The sequence below is a fragment of the Bubalus bubalis genome, chromosome 18 (assembly GCF_019923935.1).
Source record: "Bubalus bubalis isolate 160015118507 breed Murrah chromosome 18, NDDB_SH_1, whole genome shotgun sequence".
NCBI classification, from domain to species: Eukaryota; Metazoa; Chordata; class Mammalia; order Artiodactyla; family Bovidae; genus Bubalus; species Bubalus bubalis.
Window position 1 is genome coordinate 24,362,195 of NC_059174.1, and position 13,445 is coordinate 24,375,639.

At 49.1% G+C, this 13,445-nt stretch overlaps 1 protein-coding gene across 1 annotated transcript in view; it reads left to right on the forward strand.

Annotated features, from left to right (window-relative positions):
* The first annotated feature begins 1,746 nt into the window (after positions 1-1,746).
* The window catches only part of LOC102393570 (liver carboxylesterase-like), a 28,595-nt gene continuing 16,896 nt past the window's right edge, over positions 1,747-13,445 (forward strand). Inside the window, 5 exon segments of the mRNA XM_044931881.2 lie at positions 1,747-1,834; positions 4,301-4,505; positions 8,092-8,236; positions 10,574-10,707; positions 12,790-12,943. Of these exon segments, the coding sequence (XP_044787816.2) occupies positions 1,783-1,834; positions 4,301-4,505; positions 8,092-8,236; positions 10,574-10,707; positions 12,790-12,943 (690 nt within the window). The 5' untranslated portion in view covers positions 1,747-1,782.

The following is a 13,445-nucleotide window of genomic DNA, read 5'->3' on the forward strand; positions in this document are numbered from 1 at the left end:
ATACTTCCCAGCATAGAGTCAAATATTTGATAGATGTTTGCAGAATGAATGAATAAAGGAAATAATGAATAGATGGAAAGATGGATGGTTAGAGTCAGGGACTATGAAGAGACAGTGTTCCTTTACTATAAGAACATTCTGTCCAAAGATCCCTGCCTGGAGAAGTAGTGAGTCCTCAGACCCTGCTGCTGCTAAGTCGCTTCAGTCGTGTTCGACTCTGTGCAAGGTGTGCAAAAGGAGGCTGAGTTAATTGTCAGGAACACTGTAAAGTTAATCCACGTATCAAAAGGGAAATGGGATGAAATTTAAGATGCTTCCAAAGTGGAAAGCATGGAATTCTATGAAACAGAAACCTGGGGAAGCGAAGAGATTTGCCATGTTCTCCAACCGGACAGCTGTGGGGCTATGAGTCACTCTGAAAGTTTTTGAGTTGTTCTGAAGACCACAAACCAAAGCATCAATTCAATCAGTTCAGTCACTCAGTTATGTCTGACTCTTTGTGACCCCATGGACTGCAGCACTCCAGGCTTCCCTGTCCATCACCAACTCCCAGAGCTTACTCAAACTCATGTCCATCAAGTCAGTGATACTATCCAACAATCTCATCCTCTGTCGTCCCCTTCTCCTCCTGCCTTCAATCTTTCCCAGCATCAGGGTCTTTTCCAATGAGTCAGTTCTTCGCATGAAGTGGCCAAATTATTGGAGTTTCAGCTTCAGCATCAGTCCTTCCAATGAATATTCAGGACTGATTTCCTTTAGGATTGATTGACTGGATCTCCTTGCGCTCCAAGGGACTCTCAAGAGTCTTCTCCAACACCACAGTTCAAAAGCATCAATTCTTCAGCGCTCAGCTTTCTTCACAGTCCAACTCTCACATCTATACATGACCACTGGAAAAACCATAGCTTTGACTAGACGGACCTTTGTTGGCAAAGTAATGCATCTGCTTTTTAATAACGCTGTCTAGGATGGTCATAGCTTTTCTTCCAAGGAGCAAGCATCTTCTAATTTCATGGCTGCAGTGATTTTGGAGACCATGAAAATAAAGTCTCTCACTGTTTCCATTGTTTCCCCATCTATTTGCCATGAAATGATAGGACCAGATGCCATGATCTTAGTTTTCTGCATATTGAGTTTTAAGCCATTTTTTTCACTCTCCTCTTTCACTTTCATCAAGAGGCTCTTTAGTTCTTCTTCACTTTCTGCCATAAGGGTGGTGTCGTCTGCATATCTGAGGTTATTGATGTTTCTCCCAGAAATCTTGATTCCAGCTTGTGCTTCATCCAGCCTGGCATTCCGCATGATGTACTCTGCATATAAGTTAAATAAGCAGGGTGACAATATACAGGCTTGAGGTACTTCTTTTCCCATTTGGATCCAGTCTTTTGTTCCACCAAAGTGTGCCCTTGTCTAAAGACCTCTGTTGGCTTATGCGTGCTTTGGGTAGCTCACAGTGCACTAAGGTTAGAATCCAGGAAGGGAGAAACACTTGTGAAACCTGTGGTTGAACAAGTCAGTGGTTACCTGTAATCAGGAAGTTTAATGCAAGCTCTTTTGATAAAAGTCAAAGTCTAGGAGGGCGGGGCCTGGACGGGCTTGGCCGCGGAAACGTCAGCCCTCGCATCTTCGGTAGCGGGGAGAGCTTTTCTGTTGTCTCCTCAGGCTCTTGGGCGGCGGGGGCGGGGCTGGGGGAGAAGCTGGAGGGGGCGGGAACTGGGCTGACTCATAAGGCCTTCGGTAGGCACAGAGACCTGAGGACGCAGAGCTTGCTGTCCTGCCACGATGGGGCTCGTCGCTCTGGTCCTGACCTCCCTCGCCATTTCCACGGCTTGGGGTGAGTCGTCCTGAAATGCAAATAGCAGGCGGTCTTTGGGAATCCTTGTAGGGGACCAGGTGGAGGAGAAGCGTACAGGGCAAAGCAGTGACAGGCCGCCGGGTCCCGCAGCAGCGCGAGCTGTCAGAACTCTGAGGCTCTGCCGACTCCCGGCGTTGACAGGAGACAAAGGGGAGGGTACCCACTGGGAGCCCACCGGCCGTGCCACGTGCAGGAGGGCAACCAGCTCACCTATCGCTGAGCAGCTGAGGACTTTGGCGAGCTCCGTCTGTTTCCCCCTTGATCATTAGTCCAGATATGGCTAAAAGTGGGTTGCTGCTGCTGCTGCTAAGTCACTTCAGTCGTGTCCGACTCTGTGCGACCCCAGAGACGGCAGCCCACCAGGCTCCCCAGTCCCTGGGATTCTCCAGGCAAGAACACTGGAGTGGGTTGCCATTTCCTTCTCCAATGCATGAGAGTGAAAAGTGAAAGTGAAGTCGCTCAGTCGTGTCCGACTCCTAGGGACCCCATGGACTGCAGCCTACCAGGCTCCTCCGTCCATGGGATTTGCCAGTCAAGAGTACTGGAGTGGGGTGCCACTGCCTTCTTCAAAAGTGGGTTAATGGAGTATTAATGTCCACTCTGGAGTCAGTGTGCGTGGGTTCCCATCCAAGGCAGCACTCAGTAGCTGTGTATTCTTAGACAAGGGATGTTTCTTTTCTGTGTCTAAGTTTTGCACGTCTAAAATGGGGGTGAGAACTGTATCTACATCATTGGGCTGTTCTAAGTGTGAAATGGGTTGTTTCTAAAGAGTGTCTGGAATTGGAAAAAGTGAAAAAAAAAACAGTGATTCATAAGTAAAAGAGTTGTTATAACTTACAGTGTATGAATAGACACTCTGAGGTGTGGTAAAGCCCATGGATCAGGAGCCAATTGCCATTTAAGAGATAGTTTGTTTTTCCCAGTTCCCCAGAGGTGGGGGCGTGACACCACCTGGTGGGCTAGAAGGTGAAGCACCAGGTGTGTCAGGGGCAGAGGAAGAAGGGAGGAATCAGGGCAAGAACTTTATCTTGGTTAGTGGGGTGGGCTGGATAGGGTGAGGAAACTAGCCAATCCCCGCCACGCTCTAGGGCTTAGAGAGTGCCCACAACTGTTAGGTACTTTGCCCTGGAGTAATTAGGGCAGGATGATAGTGGCCATTGTGGAGGGCCTGATAAAGAAGGTGGTTAGGGTTCAGCCTCTGGCATGCTGGAAGAGAAAGTTCATTCCTGTCTCCAGGGATTGGCTAACTCTGGGAGGGGCAGTCCCCCCATAATCAGCAAGGCTCCCGGTGTCAAAGCATCAGAATACACAGCATAGAAGACATGGTTAATACAAGGGTGCAGCAAGAGCCCTCAGAATGCATCTGTACCATTTTATAGATGGAAAAACCGAGGCTCAGAGAGGGAAAGGTATGTATCCAAGGTGAGCTGGAAAATCATGCTCTGAATTCTCTCCCTGTCTCCTGAGTCCAGAGCCAGTGCTCTGACAGCCCAGTCTACACTGGGTTTAATCCTCTTCCTGGTGCTGCAACACTGTGAGAGGCCTGGAACTGAGGGCAAGAGCAGAGTCAGAAGCACCTTAGAAGCTGATTATCCCCTTTCTGCTGGTTTATCTGGGTAGAGTCAGTCTATTTCCATCTTTTAAAGATCCATACTGGCTTCCTCCATTCCTTCAGTTACCTCGTTTGTAAAATGGACATATTAATGTTTCCCTAGCGAGGCTTTTGTCATTGGAATGCCCACGTGGCACAGAGAAAGTACCCAACACACATCATTCCATGAACCTCAAGTGGTAACCGCTGCCTTCACCATTGTTGCCTGTGCCTCACAGCACATCACCCACTTTTTCACCTTTGCCAATTGGGCATCTGTCCACTTCACGTCTCTTGAAGGCTATCATCAGATGTGTTTATAAGACCAGATTTGGGTTATTCTTCTCTGTTCTGGCCACACGCTTTGAGGGAGAGGTTGTCGTTTTATCTGTATCTAAAGGGGAACAATTGGGAGGGTGAGAGGCTGGAAATCATTTTCTGTTAGGATGCTTAAACAAACTGCAGCTGTTGAGGATGGACAAGAGAGGACTTGAGGGATGAGCATGAACAGGGGTCAACACGAAGGCCACCTGCCTTGTGAAGGTGCAGGATGTCCCCAAGCAGGGAGGACCAGGCCTGACGTGGCAACTGCAGGAGATGCATTTGAGCTCAGTGAGAAGGAACTGTCTGCTCCATGGGAATGGGACAGACAGAGTGTGACCCCCAGTCTCGCTCTCTCTGATGACCCTGTGAGTTAGGAAGGACAGTTAGCTTCACTCTCTCACATAAGAAGCTGAGGCTTAGAGAGTTGAGAGGACATTCAAGATCACATGGCAAAGGTAACAAAGTCCACCCAGAATCCAGTTCAAACCTTCACCACTGACGTGTCCTCATTTCCTCTCAATGTCCACCAGGGCTGCCACCCTCACCACCTATTGTGGACACCGCTCAGGGCAGAGTCCTGGGAAAATATGTCAGCTTAAAAGGATTTGCACAGCCTGTGGGCGTTTTCCTGGGAGTCCCCTTTGCCAAGCCTCCTCTTTGATCTTTGAGGTTTGCTCCGCCGCAGCCTGCAGAACCATGGACCTTTGTGAAGAATACCACCTCTCACTCCCCCATGTAAGCCGGGGGTGTGGCTTTTGGCATCATTCAGTGGGGATGTTAGTCTCAAAGGGATGCAGGAAGGAGCCAAGGCAATCTTCTGAGTGGCTTATACTTTATTCTGAAATCCTCAAGATATTGTAGATCCTTATCAGCATTCCAGAATTCTCACAGCACTGTAGAGCCTTTTATTCAACCAATATTTCTGGAGCACCTCCTGTGTGTCAGGCGTGTTCTAGTTTCCTGGGATCCATCAGTGACCCAAAGAAAGATCCCACCCTCATGCAGCTTGCCTTTGTAGCAGGGAAAGACAGATCCTGAGCAATATGCAAGGTAGCAGAGTAATAATATGTAAGAATAGGCTAAGTGCTTTGGAATAAAACAAGGAGTTGAGCAGTGGTCAGAAGTAATGATTCTGTTTATTCTTCTGTCTTGATCTTCGATGCAGCTGGGGAGTGAGGTGGGCCAGGAGGTGTGTGGGTGGGGAGTCTTTGAGGTATCGCCAGTTCCTAACTCCCAGGTGTGACTGCTGCCTAGTAAGGAGGAGAGCAATGGTTGGTGTGTCCTAGTCACTGTGTCCACGTTGGGCAAAGAAGTCAAAGTCATCCCCCAGAACACCTAGGACATCTACATGCGTGGATCTCTGGGGATTTCCAGGATCTGCCTCTTGCCGCTACTTTCCACCCTAAGGTGGGGTCCAGAACCACCTCATTAACACAACAAATGATGCGTTTGTCACTCTCTTCACTTAGGAAATTCCTAGGGTTTTAGGAACTCCTTGCAGGAAATGGGAAGACCAAAGATACATTTCTTATTATATCACAGTATCATATCACACAATACAGATTCTTTATTTTTTTTAATAATTAAAAAAATTTTTATTATTAAGTTATTATTGGCTGCACCAGGTCTTTGTTGCTGCACATGGGCTTCCCCTAGTTGCAAGGAACAGGGGCTACTCTCTAGTTGAGATGTGTGGGCTTCTCTCTGCAGTGGCTTCTCTAGTTGTGAAGCATGGGCTGTAGGGCTCGGACTCAGTCGTTGTGGCTCACGGGCTTCGCTGTCCCACAGCATGTGAGAACTTCCAGACCAGGGGTCAAACCGATGTCCCTGCATTGCAAAGCAGACTCTTAACCACTGGACCACCAGGGAAGCCCGATACAGATACTTTGGATGTCTGCTTTGCTCGTTTGTATCATAAACATGGTTATATGTCATTACATATCACAGCCTGATATTACATTACATTGGGTATTGAGTTATAGTTTATTTACCCAGTCCCTTATTTGGGACCATTAAGTTCTTCTGGATATTTTTGATAATATAATTGGCACTGTGATGAACATCCTATAGCCAAACCTTTATGCACATTCACAGTAATTGAGGCTGAGTTCCAAGAAATGACATTTCTGAGTAAAAGAGTATCACCTTTTGTTAAATCTCCTTCCGAAAATGTCCCAGCTACACTCTTTTCATTAATATGTGAAAACTTTCATTCACCAGACCCTAGCCAATGCTTGAGATTATTTAAAAACATTTTGGCTATTGAGTAGGCAAAATAATAATAATTATTAGCATCATAATTATTTATATAATTTTAGAGTTTATTCTGCATTTATCTCAATACTAGTGATGTTGAACTCTCTTTCCCATTAATTTTTCATTGTATCCTTTTATGAATACTATATCCACTTGCCTTGGTGATCTGGGGACAGCTCCTCCAGGATGGAAATCAGGAGGGTCTCTTTGGGGCTCTGACAGTCATTTGACAGCTATGTCATCCAAGCACCTCAGTACTGGGGGCCACCATGCCTGCTTTCTGAAAATCTGGAAATGTGGCTTATAATGTCCTCGGAAACATAAGCGGTGCATAGTCTGACTTTTCATGGCTGTGTGACCTTGGGCAGGTTCTATAACCTCTCTGTGCCTCAGTTTTCTCAACTGTAAAATGGGGATAATAATAGAACCCATATCATGGGTCTGATCTGAAGATTTTTTTAAATAATTTTTTTTATCTTGTTACTTATTTTTGGCTGTGCTGGGTCTTTGATGCTGTGCAGTCTTTATCTAGTTGCAGGCGGCGGGAGCTACTCTCTAGTTGCAGTGTGTGGGCTTCTCATTGCAATGGCTTATCTTGCGGAGCGCCGGCTCCAGGGCACGCAGGCGTCAGTGGTTGAGGCTCCCAGGCTCTAGAGCACAGACTTAGTAGTTGTGGCTCACACGCTTAGTTGCCCCGTGGCATGTGGGATCTTCCCAAATCAGGGATTGAACCTGTGTCTCCTGCACTGGCAGGCAGATTCTTTACCACTGAGCCACCAGGGAAGCCCCTGATCTGAAGATTTTGTGGTTGTTCAGTCCATAAGTTATGTCCGAATCTTTGCAACCCCATGGACTGTAGCCCGTCTGGCTCCTCTGTCCTTCACTATCTCCTGGACTCAAATTCATCTCCCTTGAGTTGGTGATGCTATCTAACCATCTCATCCTCTGCCACCCTCTTTTCCTTTTGCCTTCAATCTTTCCCAGCATCAAGGTCTTTTCCAACAAGTTGACTCTTAGTATCACGTGGCCAAAGTATTAGAGTGTCAGCATCAGCAACAGTCATTCCAATGAATATTCAGGGTTGATTTCCTTTAGGATTGACTGGTTGGATCTCCATGCAATCCAAGGAACTCTGGAGTCTTCTCCAGCACCACAATTCAAAAGCATCAATTCCTTAGCCTTCAGCCTTCTTTATGGACCAATTCTCACATCTATACATGACTATGGGAAAAGCCATAGCTTTGACTGTATGGACCTTTGTCGGCAAAGTGATGTCTCGGCTTTTTAATATGCAGTCTAGGTTGGTCATAGCTTTCCTTACAAGGAGCAAGTGTCTTTTAAATATTAAGTATTGCCTGTTACCGCTGTTGGATCTTTCAGATCCATTATTTGGGCAATGCATAACACTTGACAAGATGAGCTGACAGAATCTTAGCATGTCAGTGCTGCAAGACCCATATAGAAATCATTCCCCGCACTTAGACGTGGCAGACTGAGACCCAGAACAGAGAAGGAACTTGCCCAAGGTCACCTGGTATGTAAGTGGCAGAGGCAGAACTAGAACCAAGCTCTCCTAATGTTCACCACAAATATTTTGCCCTTGACCTGTTGCATGCCTTAAATGACTGCCAACAGAGTGGCTTCTCACCGTTTTTGGAAGTCTCCCATGAACTGGAACTCCTAGTTGACCTGTAGAGGAGCGTAAGCACCCTGCACTCGCTATGCAGCAGAGAGCCAGCTGCAACCAGGGAATGCAGGAAATGATCCACTTCCAGGCTCATAAGCAGCATCTTCTTGACACAATGCATTCCGAAGTCTCCTGAAAGGGGGAGGTGCCAGGCCTTCTCATTAGTCACTCTCCACAGAGAACTTGGTGAGCCCTAGAGCCCCCTATCCTGACCCCCCAGGTAGTCTCCTACCCATTCCAGTGTCTGGAATCTGGTAAGACAGCTCTGTTTACAGGCTTAATTCTCCTAGTCCAAGACCTGGCCTCACTACAGGAGACATCTCCTTGGTCAGCTCTGATTGAACATCAGGAGTTCTTCTCTTTCCTTGCCCCTCCCAGGTGCTCCCAAAGTGCAGCGTTGGTGGAAATGACCTCAGACCTCATTAGCAACGGAATGGAGACCGTTAAGCCTAAATTTTCTGAAGACTGTCTTTACCTAAATATTTACACCCCTGCTGACTTGATGAAGAGAAGCAGGCTGCCGGTAAGCAGTGGGAACCACTGGTCAAGGCTGGTGTAGACTGGAAGGGGATGAAGGCAGTGTTGGGTGGGGGCGTCTTGGGCCAAGGGTCTTCTGGGGCCCCAGGGCTTTCTTGTGCACCACAGCCAAACCTGACATCAGGAAGCGCAGGTTGACCACTCCTCTGTTTCCCCTCGGCCAGAGTAGGGCCCCTGGGGGAGATTGCTGCACATCTGTAATGCACATTTTCATTTTTATAGGGTCTCTCATGCTAATAGATGGACAAGAAGGATGACTCTTAATTGCTAGATTAGGAATCTGATACCCAGAGTAGGTAAAACATAATTTCCAATAAAGTTAGAGCTGGAAGGAATCTTGGAGATAAGCCAACAAGCCAACCCTTCCTTTACAGACAGAAACTGAGGTCCAGTGAGGGGAAGGCGCAGTCACAGAGTAGGGTTGGCAGGACTGGAGCACGGGGCTCCTGGAACAACAGGAGCGCTCTGACACGCGCTAGCACGGAGCCTGTGTGTGGACTTTCCTCAGCACACAGAGGCCCTCTTTGACAGCTTCCTGTGTCACAGGTTGGGGAGGCTGAACCTGGAGCAACAAGCTTTTCCTGTACTTTCCCTTGGCAACTATCAAGATTTTCTTGTAGTTAATTTCACTTCCTAATTGTCTTTGGCCCAGGCTAGTGATGCAGTAAGTCATCATTTCCAGAATAAATGGAGCCCAGAGACAGGGCAGCCTTCCAGACTCAGGCTGGAGGGTGGGGTTGGTCTGCTAGAAAAGGAGGGGTCAGTGGGGGTAGAGACAGGGGCGGCCACGCACACCCAGACATCGCTCAGGAACACCCTTGGCATGGTGCCCAGATGAAAAGGGTGTCTGAACTTGGAACTAGAAGCTTGAAGAGGTGGGGACAATTGATCACTCATGCATTCATTCATTCATTTGCCTGTTACATACTTAGTGCTCCCACACACGTAGCTAGAAGTGGGAGTTAAGAGAAAAGAGGAACGTAAAACTATGACCACACAGCCCCTGCCTTTGAGGATGTGCACTGAGCTGGGCTAGGTTCGTCAGCAAATCACTGCTGACCAGCGCCTGGCTCAGCCTGGACTCAGAGATGACTGCAAACTCAGTCCCTCCACCTGGAGGCAGTCAAGGATTGGAGATGTCGGAGGAGCAGGGGCTCCGGGAACCTGAGGCTGGAGACCCTCTAGTGTGGACACAGGCTCTGGATCTGCAGAGTCTGGGTGTAAATACTAGTTCTGCCTTTTACTGCCTGAGAGACCTGGCTCTGTTTCCTCAAATCAGGGATAATCACACATGAGTTTTCAGTGATGAATATGAAGATTTATGGCAGTGTCTGGCACAGCACACGAGGCAACTTGCTGATGCATTAGTTAGAGTTGAAGGGAAGGAATTCCTCCTGCCCCAGCACCCAACCTACTGCAGCATGGCCATTGGCTGCTGTGTGCTGGGTGGCTCAACATGTGGACTCTGGAGCCAGACTGCCTGGGTTCAAGTCCTGCCTCCACTGCCTAGTAGCGGCGTGACCTCAGGGTGGTTAAGTGCCCCCGTTTTCCTGTCCATGAAATGGGATAATAGCAGTCCCTCGTTCATGGATGGATTATTTTTAAATGCTTAAAATAATAGTTGGTACATAGTTCATGTATGAGTTCTTCAAATTTTTTGTTAACAAAATCATTATAATATTACTTTAGCTATTCTCACTTTCTTGCTATGTGAACTCCTTAAATTTGGGGACATGCATTATGAATGGCCTCAATTCTTAGCACAGTCCTTGGCACCTAGTAGGTTTTCAGATCATATTCATCAAATGGTTGAAGACTTCTTGGAGGAGGTGGTTTTTAGGCTAGGCTTTGGAGGATGGGTGAGATTTGGGGAGCAGAAGGAGGCAGCAGGAAGGTATATTAAGAAGAGGTACCACCCAGGGCATAGGCTTCTTGACATGATCATTCATTCTCATGAGAAGTTGAATTCGCCACATAAAAGGTAACTAAGATGAAGCTGAAACAAGCTTCTATCCAAGGGCTTCTGCATGCTGAGTGTGCTGAGCTGGGTGAGGGGCCCAGGAGTGAGGGTGGTGGGAGTGTTGGAAAGAAGATGATGCTAGAGCCTTGGCTGTTCCCATGATGATGTTCTCAGCATGAAGAGCGCTGAGCGCAGGTGGCACTGGGGCAGGGGAGACAGGCAGGGGCAGCTAGGGTGCCCTGAGTGGAGTGGCAGCCTGGGCCACTGCTGGATAACGGGTAGGTGACCAAACCTGTCTCTGAGGTCTTCCCCAGCTCTGCTTCCTGTAACCTGTGTGGTTGGGTCCCCCCCGCCCCCATCCAGGTGGTGGTGTGGATCCATGGAGGAGCTCTGCTGATGGGTGGAGCATCAACCTATGATGGGCTGGTCCTCTCTGCCCATGAAAATGTGGTGGTGGTGACCATTCAGTACCGCCTGGGCATCTGGGGATTCTTCAGGTAAGACCCTGGACTCTCCTGGTGGCACATTGCCCCCAGGGTGGGGGTGCTAGGACCCCACTCTGGTCATGCAAGCCCTCAAGGGGCTCCGTGCTAGGCTCCCTACTAAGACATCTGAGTCCCCTCCTAATTGGGCTCCACCTACCTTCTCATTCCCCAGCCACCCTGGTGCACTTACTTCTGAGCTCTTACACATAAAACACCTAATCTCCCTGACACACTCCTATTATTCCTACCAAGCCCAACCCAGATGTTATCTCATCTGAACTACTTATCTCGTTTTCACTTTGCTGCCTGGCATGTTGCAGTATCTTTAAGATGACAGTTATCATGCAGCACAGCACTTAGAGGCTCACACATCTTATCTCCTGGGGAAGCAAATATATTACCATATGTGAAATAGGATGACCAATCCAAGTTTGATGCATGAAGCAGGGCACTCAAAGCCGGTGCACTGGGACAACCCAGAGGGAAGGGATGGGGAGGGAGGTGGGAGGGGGGTTCAGGACCAGGGGGACACATGTACACCCGTGGCTGATTCGTGTCAATGTATGGCAGAACCCACCACAATATTGTAAAGTAATTAGCCTCCAATTAAAATAAATTAATTAATTTTTTTTAAAAAAAGGAAGGGGTAGACTCATGTGGGAGCTCCATGAAGTCTTGTAGGTGAAGGAACGGGTGCCTGGAACTGGGAGGTCGTAAGGAGCATCTGACTCCAGGGGTACATCTACTGGGATGAGCGTTGGCCCACTCACCCCATTTCCTTCTGGAATTTGGCACATGCGTGAGTGAAGGCTTGAGTCTCCTGTGTGGATTCTCTGGGGACAGGAACCAGGTTTCCAGCAGGCAGTTACTGAGCTTTTCCCGAATGTACTGGCGCCAGGACCTCTTACTCTGAGATGCTGGGGGGTGGCCTGGGGGAGAGGTGGTCACCTCCCTGGAAAGAACTATGGGCTGGGGGAGGGTTGTCCCAGGGGAGTCATGTCCCAGGATGTGTCCCCTTCACGGAGACCCCTCAGCTCTTCCACCCACGGCCCGTGTCTGCTCCCAGGGACAGTGTAACTGCACATACTCGCCCCACTTCCTCTCCCCCAGTCTCTCCTCTACCACATGAACCAAAGTTTCACCCCGACCAGACACCAGGCTACTCTGGTCCAGGTCACCATGCCCCAGCATCTCTCGGCCAACCTTGGCAGATCCACACGTGATCCCTCAGTTCTTGAAAAGCTGACCTCTCTTGGCTCCTGGCCACCTCCTCCCTCATGGGTCTTCCTTCTCAGCTCCTCCCTGGCCCTCCTCCTCCTGTCTCAGCCTCTGTGCACATCTTCTTCTTTGTCCCACTGATTCCTTGAGTGACCTCAGGGAGCACTTCCAAGCTTCCTATTTTTAGTCCCATTTCTCCACTGAAGCCCACAAGTACACCATTAAGTGCCTCCTACCTTCTCCACGGGGCATCTGAGGGCACCTCACTCCTCCACTAACAGACATAACCCTTGGCTCCCATGGTCCCCTCAACAGGGCCTCATGCTCAGCTATTGGCAAATACACCCTTCCAGTTACTCTGGATAAAAACCTTATGGTTGCATGAATTCTTCTCTTTTTTTCACTCCCCACGTTCAGTCACCACCAAATCCTCTTGGCTCCACAGTAGCCAGAGTGATCATTTAAGACATAAATGGAATCTTGTCATCTCTGCAATGGCTTCCCATCTTACTTACAATGACATGGATGTCCTCACCCAGATCCTCAGGACCCTCTGTAGCTGCATGTCCTAGACTCATACTTTTGTTCACTGGACCCCAGGGCCTTTGCACTTGCTGTTTCTTCCACCGGGAATTCCCTTCTTTGGATATTTGCGAAGTCCATGTGCTCATAGGAAATGGTCAATCAATAGATGAAGGATGAATATGTAGAGCCCTACAGCAGAATAGGATGGAAGAGGATGAAGACCCCGTGTCAGGGCTGTGGAAGCCCAGTCCTTTCCAGAAGGCTCACCTGGACCCCCAGCCCCATCTCTGGTCCTCAGGGCCCTGCCGGGACATCTCTGCCCCCATCCCCACCCTGTTCTCTTACTCACAGCACAGGGGACGAGCACAGCCCGGGGAACTGGGGTCACTTGGACCAGGTGGCTGCGCTGCACTGGGTCCAGGAGAACATTGCCAACTTTGGAGGGGATCCAGGCTCTGTGACCATCTTTGGAGAGTCAGCAGGAGCAGAAAGTGTCTCCGTTCTTGTAAGTCTAACTGGCCTTGATGTGGCTGCTGATGGGACCCCTTGCAGATCAGCCCATCTAGTCCTGGGACCTTTACTTCCAAGACCTGGATTCAAGGCTGACCTGACTCTGTGCAGCATCAGATGGTGGAGAGTTAATGGCCAGACTCCCCTTGGCCCCCAGGAAGCTCAGGGCTCAGCTCAGCCTCCGGGGCCGTAGCTGCAGCCACAGCTGCGACAGACACTCTCTTGCTGTCCTGTGTCGGTTGAGCTCATCCTCTCCTTCTTAATCATTTTAACGTTAGGACTCGCCTCACTTCTCTTGAGATTAGGGGTGGGTGTAAATGATTAATCAGAGGAGCCAACTTGAGGTTGGTCTGTGTGTCCTTGTCTGACTTGAAGCCAGGCCTACAGTTCAGGGAGACACGAGCACTAGGAACAGGTTGGGGGCCCCCTCTGAGGGCTCTGGGGGCTTGTCCATGCCCAGGAGGGAGGGCAGCAGTCTCTGGGGCTGAGGGATGGAG